The sequence below is a fragment of the Haliotis asinina genome, chromosome 1 (assembly GCF_037392515.1).
Source record: "Haliotis asinina isolate JCU_RB_2024 chromosome 1, JCU_Hal_asi_v2, whole genome shotgun sequence".
Classification (NCBI taxonomy): Eukaryota; Metazoa; Mollusca; class Gastropoda; order Lepetellida; family Haliotidae; genus Haliotis; species Haliotis asinina.
The window spans coordinates 83,561,083-83,580,724 of record NC_090280.1 but is presented as its reverse complement, the minus strand read 5'-3'; the positions used below and the strand labels follow the sequence as shown (position 1 = coordinate 83,580,724).

General features: G+C 39.1%; 1 protein-coding gene across 1 annotated transcript; it reads right to left on the bottom strand.

Moving 5' to 3' along the window:
* Nucleotides 1-510: 510 nt before the first annotated feature.
* LOC137298233 (ion channel TACAN-like) lies at nucleotides 511-18,706 on the bottom strand. The gene is made up of 12 exons (XM_067830408.1): nucleotides 18,599-18,706; nucleotides 16,300-16,418; nucleotides 15,587-15,703; nucleotides 14,308-14,367; nucleotides 13,913-14,008; nucleotides 13,150-13,239; nucleotides 11,848-11,913; nucleotides 11,398-11,459; nucleotides 10,894-10,986; nucleotides 10,184-10,248; nucleotides 9,659-9,727; nucleotides 511-7,738 (listed from the first exon to the last, which is right to left on the bottom strand). Exons 1-12 carry the CDS (start codon nucleotides 18,668-18,670, stop codon nucleotides 7,586-7,588), a joined length of 1,062 nt encoding a protein of 353 aa, XP_067686509.1. The 5' UTR covers nucleotides 18,671-18,706; the 3' UTR covers nucleotides 511-7,585.
* Between the last annotated feature and the right edge of the window lie 936 nt (nucleotides 18,707-19,642).

Sequence of the window (19,642 nt, the reverse complement as noted above, 5' to 3'; positions counted from 1 at the left end):
ATGCAGTGAGCAACAGCTATGTGGCTGCGCTTAGGAAACAATCGATGTGGAGTGAGTTTAGTTTTACACGCATTTTAGCAATATTCCTGCAACATCACGACAGGGGACAGCAGAAATGGGTTTCACACATTATACCCATGTAGGGGTTTTCACTACCAGGCTTCCCCATCGCCCCCTAATCGTGTCTGGACCAGGCAGTCTAGTGATCAACAGCATGAGCATCGATGGACGCAACTGGGATACGATGATATCTGTCAACCAAATCAGCCAGGCAGACCGCTTGATGCCGTTAGTCGCCTTACGACAGCATGGGTTGATGAAGTCCAGTTCTAACCCTGATCTTCGGGGGTTTGTACATATCTATCTTGGGAATCAAACTGGCTGTGTGATGGGCAAACACTTTAACTGCTGGCCACCATGACACCAGGTATAAACGATACTGACACTTGCACCACACTGTACAACACGATCACAATATCAAACAAACATATCAGTAAAATGAAAAACGTGTGATGAATATATAATTTATTTCCATGTGTCTTCAACAATAATTACCTGTAACATAATGTAAAACACATAAACGAGGACATGTAATTATCATAAGACTGACAGTACACGAGACATACTCAGCACTAGCCCATATAAGTAGCGATTAATATACAAGAGCAATCCTGGCAGTCCTCCTTGTGTGGTTAGCTTATGGGATTCGTGAAGGAATTCCCTGCATGGGAAAACTAGCATCCTCGATACCTGCAGGGTATACGTGTGGATAAGTGTCCACTATACCCTGGACACATCTACGGGGCGGCCCGATAATTTTATTACCTCCTTTGCTGGTTCCGCAGCTAGGCCGCCAATATAACCAGTGTCAACAAAGGTAACTGCGAAGGTGTGCTAGCCGTGCGACTCACATTTTAGGGAAATCACACAGACACATTTATAGGTCCAAAACCTTTAAAGAATATATGCAAGAACTCCATCTACCTCTTTCCGAGAACCTCTGCAAGGTTTGTTTGCCAGGTTTAATCGGTTAGATAATTTAATAAGTGAAAGTTAGTTTTGATTGGTTCGCTCAACTTCCCACCGGAGACACTTGATTGGATAAAGATCCAGCTAAGGGAGATAATACATTTATCAGGCTGAGCCGTAGATGCATCCTGGGTATAGTGGAGACCTTTTGGAACTATACCCTGGAGATATCGAGGATGGAAAACTAGGTGCTGATACTGTATTTCAGTAACTTCAGTATTACCTCCCTTTGTATCCCAGCATGTCAGCTTAGTATGTGCAGAACACACATACACACCAATGATCATGATCAAGGCGGATCAGGAAAATGACCAGCGGATCCTGGTACAACTAAGGTACTCAACGCTGCACTTGTGATGTTGTTGAGCCCAATATCATTACTGGTCACAAGCGATGAGCAACATAACTTTTCCGATAGGAAATATTTCACCTTTCTGCAGGAAACATACCTTCCTGTTTTGAAATGATCATTTTTTATTTTGTTCCTTTTGGAAATCACGGGCAAAGAAAGTCAAAATGGACATTTTCATTTGAAATAAGAAACACCCAAACGATGACCATGCTAAACAAGTAATGATTCTGACTAACAAACAGTCATACAGTGCATATTTGTACAAGTGCAGCAACAGATTTAAGTGACTGGAGAGGGTTTATCCCTATTTGGGCATGTGAGCCTTCTGTGGTAGGGAGTTTCCTTTTACGCGTTTAGCAATATTACAGCAATTTCAGAAGTACCGTTGATAGGAAAGATTGCAAATGATATCAAGTTATGATAAAGAAAATTGTGCTATCGATAATATCCTACACAGCCTTTAGTGCGAAAAATGTTCTCTCACACAATACACAAATTAAAGACTTACGTGTATTCGTGTTATGTTGTACACAACCCATCCAAAATATGTCACCACTTCCCTGTGAGATACTAAATATTTATTTCTTTCAGTCATTTTGGCAGTTTGCTCAGTTATGCCTACGATATTTATCCATAATGGATCAATATCGATCTATTAGCCAGCCCTAATGGATATGGTGCTGAAAACCCTTAAATGGCATTCTGGGCACATTGATATTTGACTCCATGATCTGAGGCTTATAGCGTAAGATCGTCAGCTACAACAGTCATGACACATACGTACTGAATACATAGATTTATATACATAAACATTACATTTCTTGTCGTTGCTCTTCTTGTGTCATCAGGATCAAAATTCTCTATTGCAATTAATCCATGTACTTTATCACAGAAGTATCTGATAAAAGTTTCATATACAGAACGGCAAAGCTGCCCATCACTTATCTAATCAAAAATATTTTGAGCGTAATATCCAGTAACTGCATATCAGCATATTGAGATCAATATCTTTTCTATACAATACATGTCGTCATATTTTGATAACAAACTCTTTCTTTGGGTATATTTCTATTATTTACAATCAGCGTTTACTGGACTGGTCCTGTACTCTAAGAGCTACATCCAAGATGTATTTTCCTTCCTATTGTAAATACAAGTATGTTACTCAAGAGAAGTTTGGCATGAGATTAAGATTAACTATATCTGTATGAAATATTAACTTCTTCTGAATAGTATGATCACTTGGAAGGTACTGAAAAACCGGTCATCTGTTAAAAGTACAATGCTGTTGTTTTCGTGAATTTACGCTAAACAAATCTGACAATGTATGATGTGGAAGAGAACATTTGATTTTGGTTGCTGTGAACATTTTCTATAACATCCCATGGTGGCATATAGGGAAATAGGAGAAACAACCCAATGAACACCATTTCCAATACATCCCAGGATGACATGGAGTGGAGGCAACCCACTCAAAGTTATGATGATTGTATAAACCAGATAAAGTTAATAATGATGCCACTGATAACTAGTCCACAAGTATCCAAGAATCAGTCAAAAGAATACGCCGTGGCATCCAAAGAGGGTCTATCATTTCAATTCATGGACAGTTAGCTCCTTATAATACCTGACCAGTCCATCAACAGTGGAGGTATGCTTATATGTACACAGAAACTGGTGAAAACTACCACCACGAAAATACCATGCGAAAAAATAAAACTATTCATAACCACAAGCTGTCATACCTGATGATACCGTGACATATTTTCTTGCCTTTGCTAAAATGGCCTGGGCCTCCTTTCACGAAACACTAAGGTGACTGTAAATCAATAAGATAACCGAAGTGCAATGCTAAAGAATAGGAGTTGAGGTAAATCTTAGTAAAGATGGCTTCGTGAAAGGACCTGCTGGTCAAACACTGAAGTTCAGGGTATCTGAGTGAGTGAGTGAGTTTAGTTTTACACCACACTCAGCAATATTCCAGCTATATGGCAGCGGTCTGTAGAGTCTGGTCCAGACAATCCAGTGATCAATAGCATAAGCATTGATCTGCACAATTGGGAACCGAAGACCTGTCAACCAAATCAGCGAGCCTGGGTGATCACGTTAGTCGGCTCTTATGACACGCAAAGTCGTCCTTTATGGCAAGCATGGGTTGCTGAAGGCCTATTCTACACCAGACCTTCACGGGTTTCAGGGTACTCGAAAACATGATTGACACATAAGTGCCACAGAACAGTGTTTAAAAACTTCAGTTTGATATTGGTAAAAGTAACATTGGTGTATCATATTAGAGTATTTGAACATTAACACAAATATGCTGGATTAAAGTGAGTGAATGAGTTTAGTTTTAAGCCACCTTCAGCAATATTCCAGGTAAATAGCCCAGAAACGGCCTTCAAACATTGTATGTTGGGATTTGAACCCAGGACTTTAGCGTGACCAGTGAATGCTTTGACCTCAAGGCTACACCAGCCTCCTGGATTTAAGACTAAATAATCTGTTTACAGATTGACTATCATTTTCACTTTATCAATTCAGGATAATCTGTGCTCCAAATGTCATATTTGGGTACTTTTTGTGGAGCCTGACAAAATTTCCAAACAAAGATTAAACTCACACAACAATTCCCACACTCATAAAACACAACACACTATGAATGCAAGTTATCAATATCAATGGCAGTCAGGTAATGTAGTTTGGTTTTGTTTGACAACTAAATGTCAATTATTTTTCTTAAAATTACTTTCATACTCAGAAGGAAACAACAATTTGGATTGTAGCTGCAAAATTTCTGACCATATTTGGAAACCACATTCACAAAATAGAACAATTCTGTATGCAGTCTATAATGGACTGCTAAAGCGAAATTTTAATATAAGAAACTAAATACCAACAAGATATTGTTGGAAATAAATCACCTCAATTTTTCAAGAGGATTTTGGTTGTCTGTGTAGTTATGACTGATACTAATGAGAGAGTATGTGGGTATGGGTTTAAGCTGCTTTTAGCATTATTTTCCAGCAACATCACGGTAGAGGTACCAGTAGTGGGCTTCACACATTGTACCCATTTGGGGAATCAAACCCGGGCCTTTGGTGTGATGAGCTAACACTCTAACCATGAGGCTACCCCAATAGCTTGATGACTCCCACAAACACTCTGTGTGATAAAGTGAGTGAGTGAATTAGTGAGTGTGGTGTCACACCACTATATTCCAGCAATATCATGGCAAAAGATACCAGAAATGTGCCTCATAGGAATTGAAGCTGTGTCTTTGGTGTGATGAGCAAACACTTTCACCTCTAGGCTACCAACCGCCAATCTGGCAATAAAACTGAAAGAAGTTTGAGATACCATCTGGAGCTTTAAGGACATTCACCACACATAAACATGAACACATTACATGTGCTACAGGTTAATAATACCTTATGGACTCCATCATACACACCAAAGACATAAACCACATCCTAGCATCTCTAAATTATATATACCCATGACTCCTTAGAGACTCTGGAAAGAAACATAGGCAAATAGCTTGACATACTATCAGTTAATCCCACAAAACACGTCCAAGACTTAAAACATGACTATGAAAATAGAACTGCCAAGTCAGTACATACCTACAGTTGAGGACTGTTTCCTTGGCAACAGCTTCTTCCAGATCCTGACTTGCATGTCATCTCTGTATTCACAACAGTACTCATCACCCAAAGCCAGTAATCTGTAGGTTTGTTGCAAATGTAAAGGTCGTAAATGAAACACTAAAACAGACTTACCAGATCTTCATAAGTACAAAGCACACTTTCTAAAACAAAGAAAGCTGTCACTTCTGATATTTTAATCCCAATGCAGGGGTTCAAGAAAGTAACTTGTCCTGATTAATTGTCCCCTTGCCCTGATTTTATGACACAGTTTTTGCTGTTAATGTTTACTGGACTATTTATTGAAGAGTGATAAATTTCGAAAGGACGACAGCTCTACTTTATTATTATTGTGAAATTTAACAGCTACTTGCAGTTTGAAACAATGAATGGAAAGTATCTAGTAGCCCATGGACGAGTAAGATACCACTATTTGATTGCCTGAAATGAAAACTGACTTGTCTTGGGCATCAGGTGATGGGATTTTTTAACCCCTGCAATACACCAGCATTACCGTGAGGATATTACTCTGAAAATACCATAGCAAAAACAAATGTCCTGAAAAGAAGTGAAAAGACTGTTTGTGCTCAAGAAAATATTTTTTTCTTTTCACACATAATCTCAAATCAACAAAAGTAAAGCTATGTTCATCAACATTTCACCTCAGTTGTCAGAGTCTTATTCCTCTTACAATATGTAACAATGATTACACATTTGTTCAGAGTGGTCTCCCTTTACACATGTTAGTCTTGATGTTCTAATGCCCATCATGCGACAGCTATAAAACTGAACAGTGTATAATTCAATGCCTGTCTGTGCATGATGCAATTTTCACATCAGTTGAGGTAAGTCTGCTAACAACAATCGAGCAACAAAAATCAAAATGTATATTTACAAAATGTCAACAGAACAAACAGGAATATTGCATGTGATTTGTAAACTGTTGTAACCATAGCTACAGTAGATCCCATAAATCATGAAAAAAATGCCCATTTCTTAAATGCTTTAAGCACTGACCTTACCCACTGACCAGGTCGTCCAACATAGGTCCCACAACATATTCACAATAACAATTACATCAGACATTTGCAGTGGAATCATATATTTTTACCCGGCTTTTGAGTGGTATTCAGGAGATGGTATTATGTGGAACAGATTTTATGGATTGACATCTTAATACATGTAACTGCAACAGATGTGACATTTTGATACAGAATCACTGATGTTATCACTTGCCTAATAATGGTATATCTCAATGAAACACTGCATCTATTGCAATAAAGAAGTGGTGAATCCATAAAATTGGTTCCACCTGAATATCTTTACCTACTGTGATATGATGTGCAAATAACTGACTAGCGGGTCTCTGTCTGTCAAATGTTTTTGGATTTGGGGTTATAGCTAGGAAAGCTGAAAACAATACAGACAGGAGCTAGACTCAAATGAACAATTCTGTTGAAAATAGACAATAGAGAGATCGTGGTGATGATAGGCTAACTTCGCATGGCGAGGCAGTAACAGTAGTGTAGCCTGTAACACTGGTGTGAACAGTGTATCCAATGCACCTGGTACAGAGAGTGTGTCCTTGATAGGGTATCCAATACAGCTGACACTTCAGTTTTGATTTTCGATGACCATTATCATTCTTTCAATTCGATATTTGAATACCCATTTAAATTTTATTCACACAGTCAGAACATAAGTTTGGCTCTTAACTTGAGCAGGCTGGAGCACCAAAACACTGCAAATCTAATGCTAGTGTTGTGTTCAGAGATGTACATTTTTCATTGAAACCTAATGAAGAATGATTTTGGATGATAAGTAGAATCTCATCCATGTGTCAACTGATATCAGTTATATCAGCACTCGATGACAAAGGTGAAAATATCCTTGGCAAGTCTCGGATATTTATTACTTTATCAACTCGTATTGATATATTTGAAATCAGAAGGCACTTGGATTAGATTCTCTACATATCCTCTACAAGCTGTAAGGACATATATCCTGTGATACCAGTGAGGACATACATCCTTTACCAGTTGTAAGGACATATATCCTATGATATTGGTAGGGACATATATCCTCTATGAGTTGTAAGGATATAATTATATATTGTGACACCAGTAAGGACATATATCTGATGATACCAGGAAGCACAGGGACTTGTATCACTTACAAACGGCATTCGAAAGACATATGGGTATATAGTAATAGGGTAGGGTCTATACACCTATATGTCTTTCGAATGCCGTTTTTAAGCGATACAATAGTACTAGGGTAGGGTCTATACACCAATATGTCTTTCGAATGCCGTTTGTAAGCGATACAAGTCCCTGTGCCAGGAAGGACATATATCACATACTACTGGTAAGTACATGTATCCAACAATACAGATGACAGATTATCAACCATTCAAATACAACCCATTAAACACACTTCCAGACTCATCATCAGCTCATTATAGCCTCGAGAACCCATAATCAGTTTCAGTCACTGAGACACAAATACAATCAGAATTTATCGGAAACAACCAGTTCACTGGGATCCTCGTCTTGGATGTTCAGTTACTCTTCAGGTGTGATGTGAAGCGGTACTTGTTTTGTAAGAACGTGAGATTCAGCCCATCTTTCTTCACTTTCTGCCGCATGACCATGAGCGTTGTGACTGTGTTGCCGGCAAACAGGAAGAAGTGGATGCATGACAGGACTATCACCTGAAGCAGAAACACAATGCCAAAGTTCTGATGACATCTCTCTCGTTACATATCGCCCTGCACAAACCTAGTGATTGTCAAAAAGTCAATGCCGGCAAATCAAAAGGCTGATTTCTCTAAAAGTAGTAGTTTCCAGTCCATGACTTTTGTTCTAAATTACACTTAAGGAACATTTTGACAAGATTCCACTTTAAACATTTGAATGTTGAGAAGTAAATCATTATGAGTGTTCACTGGTCCCGAGGGGGACATGGGATGATGTACCTTCTATGTGTGTTTATGTTCCATGAGTCGGAAGGGCAAGGGGAACATAGACAATCATCGAGGGTACATCAACCCATGGGTCCCAGGGGACCAGTTTATCTTACCGAACACTTATTTGAAGCACTGGTATCATATTATGATAAGGAGTTCCGTGAGTTAGGCAACAGCCTAAACACTACAAACACAAAGTACCCAGAGTTTGGCATTTCCAGTGGGTGACATAGAACATTTACAAGCTTTGGCTCAGCCAGTCAGAAAACCACAATATATGTGTAAGGTAATATAGTCTGGGTTGTGTAGGTGATGGCCAACGCTGTCTGGCAGTACTTCTTATTGCTATATAAAGTCTCTTCTGCTAAGGGGCCATGAGGCAGCCTAGTGGTTAAACCGTTTGCTTGTCACGCCGAAGACCCAGGCTGCCATATTAGCAGGTAATTGAGTGAGTGAGTTTAGTTTTACGCCACTCTCAGCAATATTCCAGCTATATGGCGGTGGTCTGTAAATAATCAAGTCTGGATCTGACAATCCAGTGATCAACAACATGACCATCGATCTGCGCAATTGGGAACTGACGACATGTGCCGACCAAGTCTGCAAGCCTGACCACCCGATCCCGTTAGTCGCCTCTTACGACAAGCATAGTCGCCTTTTATGGCAAGAATGGGTTGCTGAAGGCCTCTTCTACCCCGGGACCTTCACGGGTCTGTTAGCAGGTAAGCAACAGTTAGTAGGTAGACAAAAGTTAGCAGGTGGACAACGCTCAGCAGGTAAGCAACAGTTAGCCGGTAAGGAGAGATTGGTCTGTGAGGTCAACAACTATCTAACACCACATTCAGCAGCGAGTGAGTTGTATGATGGTGGCCTTAAATATTGAAGTGTGAATGTGACGACATTAAGAGCATTACGTCGGTTCTTTTGATCTACACCCACTAGGATCTGGGTTAGAATTGGCCTTCAGTAACCCATACTTGTCTTCAGAGGCGACTAACAGTATAGGGCTGTGAGGTTCTGAGTTGGTTGACAGTTGTGCAAATTGATGCTCATGCTGTTGAGAAGTGGTTTGTCTGGTTACAGACTGCCACCATGTTGCTGGAATACAGCTGAGTGTGGCGTAAAACTAAACTAGCTCACTTTCGATGTAAAGCATTGCCTTTTATAACAAGTATTGATTGCTGGAGACCAGCTCTAACCCTGAACCTAATAGAAAAGGCAATGTACAGACTGGCATGATGATTGACTAACAAGATAATGAGAACTGACAAATGAGAAGGAGGTGAATAGGATGGGGCAAAGGACTCAGGAGGTGAATAGGATGGACAATGGACTAAAGAGGTCAAAAGGATGTAACACTGGACTCGGAGTTCAATACAATGGGACGAGGATGGACAAAGGGCTCAGGAGGAGAATAAGATGGACAAAGGCAGTGAATAGGATAGACAAAGGCAGTGAATAGGATGGGACCAAGGCAGTGAATAGGATGGGAAAGAAGGACAAAGGAGGTGAATCTGATGGACAAAAGATGTGAATGGAATGGACAAATGATTAGAGACATGACAAGGATGGCCAGTAGACTCCACAGGTGACAATGAACTAAGCTTACAACAAGGATGGAGATGGACATAAGGACTGAAGTGGACGGACAGTGACTGTTAGTACCTGCCACTCCTTGCACTGAGGTTCCCGTGACAGTATAAACAGAACAACAGAATTGTACAGCTGGAAGATCTGAAACAGAACACAACATGCATGTCATGGCAGTTGGAATGGACATACCCCCAAAAATGTTGTCCTGACAATCATGATACTCTGTGATACCCAGCTAACCAAAACTACTGTAAACTCGACAAGTTGAATAGTGAATATTTTCAACGAATCACTTTCATCTATTTTCCATGCAGCTATTTCTACACTGAAGGATGTCATGAACTACAACAGTAAGAAACTGGGTCAACTATGACAAACCAGAGCAGCAGTGAAAGAGTCTCAATCAGGACTTGGTCTCGTGTTTGACAAATTTATCATACTGGCTCTGATACATATCAACCTGACCATACCAAAATCACACAAAAACACATTACAAACGTGTATGTGGCACGAACAAACATTACACAATACATATGTGGTATAGTCAATGACCATTTGTCATATTCACCAAAGTAGACACATAGTATTGATACTTACATAGCCGCCAAACAAGAAGGGAAGAAGGAACGTCATGCCCTTCCACATCCAGGACATGAAACCCTCTGGAACACAAATAGTGAAATACAACTTATATCAAGCTTTGGAAAACACATCTCTGTCAAGATTACTGCACTATAACACTGTACATATATGTGTGTCTGTGTGGTTGTTGGGTGCTCTGACAGGTTTCAATGAGCTCACCAAGGAAGATACCATGTGTCAATTTAAAACAGATATCCCTCTCATACACCTCACATCCAAAACAAAGTCGTTGTTTCATGACTAATGAGAAGCAGCACTCAGGGTAACCCCAAACTGCACGTTAAAGTCTTTTGGTATGGCATGGTCAGTGCTTCGAAACACTGACCTTCCACTCTCCCAGCAGACTTGATCCACTTGACCACCTAGGTGTTCCAATCGTAAGGGAGTGAGGTTGTACACCACTTTCAGCAATATTAAAGCAATGTCATGGCAGGGGAGATCAGACGTGGGCTTCATAATCTAGTCTTCCATGTGAATGCTGCAACTACTAGGCTACCACAATGCCCCTCTTACGTCAAAGGCTCCTGTAATTTTCAGAAGCTGAAGTTACAGAAATTGAGTAATCTACACTTGAATAGGCTCTTTTGAAGATTTTTGTTTTGATCTGACTAGCCCTAGAGAAAGTGGTTGATGATGTTGCAGTTCCGTGTGTCATGTGTACTCACCGACAGTGATGTCCATGTCGTGCCTCTGTCCCAATGAACGCAATCGGTACAAGCTCCCGCTTTGGTAGTAATACTGCATCACATATACAAAACCTGGGGGGACCGACAGCAAACAGTCAAAGTCGAAACGTACAACTTTGTGGATGACAACTTCTTATTTATTGCATAGAGTGATGTTTCAATGTAGGTTCTCAGATCACTATCAAGCTAATCCCTCAGAGTCTGAGCAGCTAATCCTGTTAGTTGCCTCTTATGTCAAACACTGGTTGCTTTGGATCAATTCCAACCATGATCATATTTACAGACAGATATCGTGTTAGTTATAATACTTTTAATTTCTTAGAAATGGACACATTTGCAGTCATTTGCGGCACTTCTTTTGGGTTGCTGAAGACCAAGACTAACCTGTCTTTGTGGAAATAGTACGCGCTAAGATGACAATCACATGAACAATTGGTCAGTTTTGACAAATCAAAACAGATAATAAGTCAAGAAATCACTTACTTATATACAAGGTGAAAAAAATATATTGTCGTCTAAACTGTTGATATGTCCATCCTGTCGGCCTGTAACAAATATTGATCATATTACAAATGGCAGTAATTTGTTTGTTGATTATTTCCTGACAGTATTCTGCCGAAGAAATATTTCAGAACCATATTTCTATTCTGAGATATTTTTGAGTGAGTGAGTGAGTGAGAGAGTTTTTACGCCTCTTTTGAAAATATCCAAGCGTTATCACAGTGGGGGACACCAGAATGGCTTCACACTTTGAACCCACGTGGGGAATCGAACAGAGGACTTCCGTGTTATGTGTGGACGCTTTAACCACAAAGCCACAACACTGCATCTGTTGTTGTTTGTAAACACAGTAAGTTGAGTAACTGTAATAGAGCGATGGAGCAGCACACTACCAATGGTTGTACTTGTGGAATAGGGTTGTCAAATTCTTACCAAATTAAACTTATTCCTGCACAGACAGTTGACACAAAATGATGAGTAAGCCACCAGCCTTTTATTCTGAAACAACAGGAACATGAATCAGGAAAGATACAGGTGACAAAGACCATATATTCAAAAATAGTACAAATGAATCTCATCATTTCAAAAACATCCAAATTTCAAAGAAAAGTACATAAAAAAATCAACCTGCAATCTTGGAATGGCATCAGTTTATGCCGAAAATGCTGTTTTGCTTTATGGAAAATATCATTTCAATGCTTCAACTTAAATTACATGCTTGTTACGTTAATTTCTTGATCTGGGATGGCAACAGGTGAAAGTGATTTCAGCTGAAAATCAACAGGGGTCCAAACAGGGTCCAAATCGATTGATTTGCATTGAAATCCGTGGATATGAGAAAAATTACCATCCCTGCTTGATATTAAACCATTCATGAATAGAATTTCTTTATAGCGTAATGCCAGGGTCCAGATTGATCGATTTGCATTTAAATCCGTTCATTTCCACGGATTTGAGGAAAATTACTATCCCTTCATAATATTAAACCGTTCATGAATAGAATTTCTTTATAGCGTAATGCTGTAAGAAGCTATGGATAAATAACACAAGTTACATCACTGCCTCACTTTCATACCAAATAGATAACACATAAACTAGTTCCTAGTCAAAACACTCTTGAAAGTACATGTAAATGTAAATTCGATTCTAGTGAATTGAAATCATGAAGAGATGCAGTCCATTCACTCAATATGCAAGTGAATCGTGACAAGACTATTTGACTGCTAGACCTTGATGACGCCCTGTAGTTAGTGTTCTATACACAACCAATGCGGTCATTTCGGTACCGAGAACAGCAGACACTAAATCACAGTCCTTAAATACGAAGAATAATAGACATCACAAGATACCTGGATCAACTTTCACAATGACAGGTGAAACGGGGTTAACACTATATTAAAAATATTTCTCTCATATGACGACATGCATGCATGTGTATGTGTGGCAGCTTGTACAAGCCAAGACTTAAGCTGGTATTATAGTCCTAGCTCACTGAGATACCACACTGTAGTTAAGCATGAATACCCCACTCAGACACATTATACTGACTCCAAGCCAATCAGTCCCTGTTTTAAAGAAATTAACACTGAGGACCAACACGTACCATATTTTAACATATTTTGGTGTGACACAGCCGGGAATAGAGCTGCAACCTTCCGCTCTCCGGACAGACACTCAAATCACTACACCACAGACACGGCATTTTACAAGGAGGTGAATGACTTCACAACTTACCTTGATCCATTTACCACCAGGATGCTCTCTCTGATGGTCAAAGTACAGTAGTACCAAACCAACAGGAAGTTGAGGACTGCGTCAATCCACCTACAACAGGAACAATACCGTATTCACATAGGTGTACTCTTTTCCCATGAGAAAATATCAGTTAAGAACTCTACAACTGGACAACTGACAAAATAGCCACAACACACCTGCAAAATGTGCAATGTACAAAGGTAGGTGTGGCAAAAGTATCTCAGTCCTTCTCTATCAATCCCAAAAATGTAAGTCAAAACAAACTACAAGGAGGGAATAACAGTTTAGCCACTACTGGTCGAAGTTAGTGTCTCAGGTAAAATCACAGCTCAACTCGAACTGCAATTTTCAGGATATTATTTCCAAATCTGTGCATAGAATTGTACATTTGCAGTCTGTGAAGTGAGCTATTGGTCAGAAGACTGTGTCTAGTAAAATTCTGTTTGGACTTGAAAGCTCAGATACTAAAACTGAAAATAATAAAATTCAAATGTAAAAATAATTATGCTAATCACAAGTAAACTGAAAGCTTTCAGAATATCATCTGAGTGGAAAGAGCTAGCCTTTGGCTTAGTGGTTTTGAACGTACAAGGACAATAAACGGAGGTAATTCAACATAACACTAAAATCAAAGGAGGTAATTCAGTGTAACACAACAACAGGGTAACAGCACATAACACAACAAGGGAGGTAGCTGAACTTAACACTGCAATCAAGGGAGGTAACCGAACATACACAATACCTGTATTCTGTGACAAATGTCATGACCAGTGCGAGGATCATTATCACATAGCTGACTGTGAGTTTGAACCTCTCATATTCATGCTTGTATTCGTATCTGTAGCACAAAGGGATTAATATTAGACAAGAAAACCAAGTTAATGACACAGATAACTACAACAGTAAAACCTGAAGCAATAGGTGTTTACATTTACAGTTTTCCTGGTTGGCACATATATAATGATAATAGGGGAAATGCTCATCACTGAATATATTTACTGGGGAGAGAGGGTACCCCGATCTGACCCTGCAATACACAGTGCTACAATAATGCGGCATGTTATTACGCATCAAGTACCCAATCTTTCTTTCACTAACAAAACTAGTAAAAATACACACAAAAATCGTGGTTCTTACTTGTCACTCTTGTTGAGTAGAGAGACATTCACCTGACCGAGGATGATGCTCAAATACAACCTGGAACCAAAGAGAACTGATGAGTATCCATCAATCTCATGGACATGTCACATTTTCATCCAACACAAGGAATATGGAACAGCCTACACATGCATCTGGTTAATTCTCATCATGATGCTCAGGGAGACTTATAATATAAAGTACCACTCTGATTGATATCAAGTGATCGAGGAGGGTTAAACAAAGCGCCCTTGAGTAGCTGAACTGGATACATGTACTATATAAATGTTGCTATAATAATGAAATTTCAGCCAAGTGTCACTTATGTGAACATAACACTGCCTGGACCAGTGATTGACATTATGAGCATGGCTCTCCACAACTAGGCCAGGGTTCATACAGAATTATAAGACCAAACTTTAAGGTGTTTTCAAGGCTTTTAGGCACAACTAAGGCCAGAAAGACAACCAATTATATCAGTAAACCAACTAAAAATAATTACAAACACAACTTCTGGGCCATGTTATAGTCTGACAAGAAAGTGCTCCCATGAATTGCTACACATATCAGTTTAGAAAGGCAGTTAATACATACTATGAAGCAAGATGTTCCTGAATAACCTATACTGTTCTCTCTTGGCTAACATTAGTCAGTTTCCTAAAACTGTACATCATTTTGACATGACTTCTTAGGCTTTACTGGCCTACAGTGTCTGGGGACAAATGATGTCTTGGCCAGTTGTCCGGCTTATTGTCCTGAATGGGTTAGCAGATACAACTGTCACTTCAAGCTTTAACTTGAAATTCAAGGCTTTTTCAAGGTTTTAAAGTCTTTTTCCAGGTTTCTTAAGGCAATAACACAGTTTCAAGGCTTTTTAAGGCTAAGTGTTTAAATTTCAGGCTTACTGAAGAATGTATGAACTCTGTAGGCTGGTCTGGTCAACAAACCTGACCACATGATCGCTGATGACTGATTTCAACCTGGATTTTCCAGTATCTGTTCCTTTCTCAAAGTCACCTGCCCTGTGGTTGGTGGCTTTTCAAAACAATTCTGAACTCCTGGTTAAAAAGGTTAATACCAGTCCAATAACATCTAATAACGTCACTGGGGTTCACTTCCATTCTATTTAAAAGCCTCTGATGGCATTGTTTTTTTTAACAATCAATATCTGCTGGAGACCCATCTTAACCCTACATCCCCCGGGAGGAAAATAACAGGTTGCGCTGTGGTACTTTCTGTCATTTGCTGCAGACATTAATGTGTACTCCTGACAGTTTACCCGTTTTTGTGAGGAAGTACTTCCTCCATTTCCCGAAAGGTATTCTTCCTCTCCAGCACTGAGGCTTGGAGCTTCTGCATGGACTCCTTTTCCTCTGCTGACAGGTCTTTCCCGGCTCTAGCAAGACAAGTAACCATGGTAAACAATAATATGATATAACAGTGTTGTAATAATATGAATATTTTTTTGGTAAAGGAATAAACAATTTTACTTTCTTGAGAATCAACCAAATGTTTCTGACAAGACTAACACTCATAAGAAAACTGCAATAATTTATTTCGTATATTATCATTACAGAAAATAAGGTGTGGTAGCTTAGCAGGTAAAGTGTCTGCTTGTCATATTAAAGGCCTGGGTTTATTCCCCAAGGGGCTACAATGTGTGAAGTCAAATGAATATTAATGCAAAAAGTGGTGTAAAAACCAGCTCACTCACACACAGAATACCATGAACTGAATACATCCCAATCATGCAGTGGGTAACTGGTGATAGTTTCTTGAGGCCCTCATGGCAATGTTAATGAGCTATAAGGGAATGTATTTATTGCAGCCCAACCAGAGGCAGCGCACCTCACCTCGTCTGATGCCTGAATGTGCTTCATATACCTGACAAAATTGATTCTGGCAAGACAATTGCAAGAATTTCTTTTCCATTACTTACACACATTAACATCCCACATAGAACACTATGGCCTGGATATGATGTCACCTCACCTCTTCATGGATTCCTGAATGCGCTTCATGCGGTATCTGTGGTGAGCGATGCTGGCGAGACATTTCTTCTGTGTAGCTGTCATCTCCTCCAGCTGCCTCACATAGGTCTTGTGGTCAGTCTGAAACACATGAAACATGAAACATTTTTTATTCTTTTTCCAGACTTTTTAAGGCAAAAACAGATTTTCCAGGCTTTTTAAGGCTAAGTGGCCAAAATCCAGTCTTTTTCAAGATTGTACAAACCTTGATTACTGAGCACTGATTATAGATGTACATACTGTGGATGATAACTAGCTCTAGACATACTTGATACAGGTACGTCAGTTGTATTAGAACAGTGATAATATTAAGACTGGCTATTGACATGTGTCTGAGACGAATATCAACAGATTTTCATCAAATATCTGAGAAGTAACATTGAACAAAACCTTAATGTGAAAGAAATCAAGATATTTAACATCTCAGCAGAATGAACTTGAACTTAAATTACTACCAAAACATTGTCTTGAACATAATGTAGAAGCATTCCATGGGTAAATACTTTGTGCATTGCCTGTGCTACATCACCACTTTATTTCATAACAATGGTATATATTATCAATAATTCATATGGACATTCTTTAATAATTCTTCCTATTGGCGGTATTCGTGATAACTGATTTTCTTAGTCAGCACCGGATAACACCATGATTGGGTGAAATGACAAGGCCACATAGTTCTACATTATCAGCAGAAATTTATGGAATGTAACAATGCAACCCTTTTTCTTTTTTGATCTACAGTTCTTCACTGTTATGATAATTTTTTCCTGACTCCGCAAACACTGATGCCTTGTTTCATTGGTTAGGTAAGATGAAGGTTTCAGATCAGGGCCTAGATTTTCGAAGCTCTCTTAGTGCTCAAATAGTCGTAAGTGCCATATGTTAACATAAACTCATGACTATCTTAGCGCTAGGAGAACTCAAGGTAATACATTCATGGCATTTGTCTTTGACAAATTTATTAAGTCATGCTGGCCTGACATTTAACTGACACAATAAACTGAAAAGATTTTTTCACGAAATTTTAGCTCAATAGATGTGTGACATAAGGATAGGCATTAACCTTAAACAATCCACTGAAATGTGGATAAATGAATTGTTCATATGGTTGTAAATTGAACTAATGACCAGGCCATTTCGTTCTCAGACTAACATATCATGTCACTGATATAATGACACTGTTTCAGGGGACTTGAAGGACTGGAAACCATATTTGATGGTGAAAAATGAGTGAGTGAGTGAGTGAGTGAGTTTAGTTTTACGTCGCACTTAGCAATATTCCAGCTCTATGGCGACGGTCTGTAAATAATCGAGTCTGGACCAGACAATCCACATCCAGACAATCAACATCATGAGCATCGATCTGCGCAATGGGGAACCGATGACATGTGTCAACCAAGTCAGCTAGTCTTACCACCCGATCCCGTTAGTCGCCTCTTACGACAAGCATAGTCACCTTTTATGGCAAGCATGGGTTGCTGAAGGCCTATTCTACCCCGGGACCTTCACGGGTCGGTTAAAAATGAAGGTGTGTAAGGCTCAGTAAGATCAGTTGTCTGCTAGTGACTCTCAATATATAAATAGCTGAAAACACATACAAAATCCCCAGATGTGTCGAACGACAAAGTTTCGCCAATATGATACCATTGTTGGGAACATTTGTTTCTTTTGTGTGAAACAGATGAATATATACTTTATCACTCAAGCTTAGTAAAATACAACCTTTAAATAATATTAAAGATAAAAAGATGTTTTCACCTTATATTGTCCAAAAGCCCTGACCGGCTGTGACACTTGGTCATATTGAATTATCTGACTTGGCTATGCAAAAACATACAGAAGTCCATTCCAAAAAGTTGATTTCAGTCATGCAAATATCCTAATGCTATGTATCTCCGGCAAATTGCTGACCCAACTGACTCGTCACAAGTTCGTCCAAATATTTGTGGTTCTTGAGTATAAGCTCGCCTGGAAGGGTCCTAAGTCCAAGAGTGGGGACCAAACTTCACCGGATCTAGTTTTATTCCGTGAATAAATTTGGGAGTAAATAACTTTCGCTCTTGCGTTTATCTCTTGCTAAGTGATGCATCAAAACACTTTGAAAGGGCATGCCCGACCGATATTTATTCTGAAAACGTGTTTTCCTCAAGCGTGCACAATGTCCAAAATCCAAGAATGCCAAGATTACGTTCTATGGCTAGTAAACAACGTTCTTGAATTTCAGCTAATATGAGAACGATACCACTGGGACAGTATACCTCTAACTGTTCATATTCTTTCTCGAGATCATTCCAATCTTCGAGGCAGCTCACCAATGCCGCATTCGACATCTTACTTCTATGTGAATAATAAACACTTGATCTCAAACGTCAATGTGCACTTAGGTTTGGCCACCTCGCATTCTCCTGACAACTGTTTACAAAATCAGGCAAAAACATTATTCGTAACGGATGTAATACCAATGAGACTACTATTATTCACAGTACAAAACTTTTGAATGGAGAGTGCGTTATATCTCATTTGATTTAGAAGGTTTAGAGCGAAAAAAAGCTATTTTGTGACAAATTATTAGTACCACGGTTATACAGTTGTTAGGCAATTATTATCAGGTAGTTGACGAAGAAGGCTCGTCGCAGCGATAGCTTCCTTGAGGAGCTTTCGCAATGCAACGCGACACGCTGGAAGATTAGAATGTGATTTTGTGAAATTAACAGATCGACGTAGTCAGAGTGAATGTTTGAGTACACGCATAGTTTGTTAAAAGGTTCAGCACGTTGCTTTTGAATAAGCAGTTGTAAATCTCTGCAGAAATATTCAGGACATCAAAATTTTCAGTGAAAATTAAAATGATATTAGATCTATACACTGTGTGGCTGTATCATGCCGACTTAATTCCCAGCTATAGCGTTTTCAAATAATGTTTATAAGGTTTCATAGCAGTTAACTACTTTTTCGTCTAAAGGTGGTTGTAGTGTTTTAGATTTATTTAAAAACTGTTGAGAATGTCATTGAAATGTTTTTAATATTTTATTCATGAACTCCATGTCATAACATAGGTGAAACTATTTCATGTGATTGCTAAGTTGTTTTTTTAAAGCAGGGAGACTGCAAGACGTGCTGTAGATTATCTCTGTTAAATGTTAAAAAATGCATACATATCTAATTACATATTGTCATCTTGTTTTACAACAACAACAACAACAAAAACACAGTTATCCCTATGTTTTCTTTGCGCATGGCTTCCGAACTTACTCTTTCCGTAAAACCATCGCTTAAAAGCAGACACGAAGAAATGAGAAAAT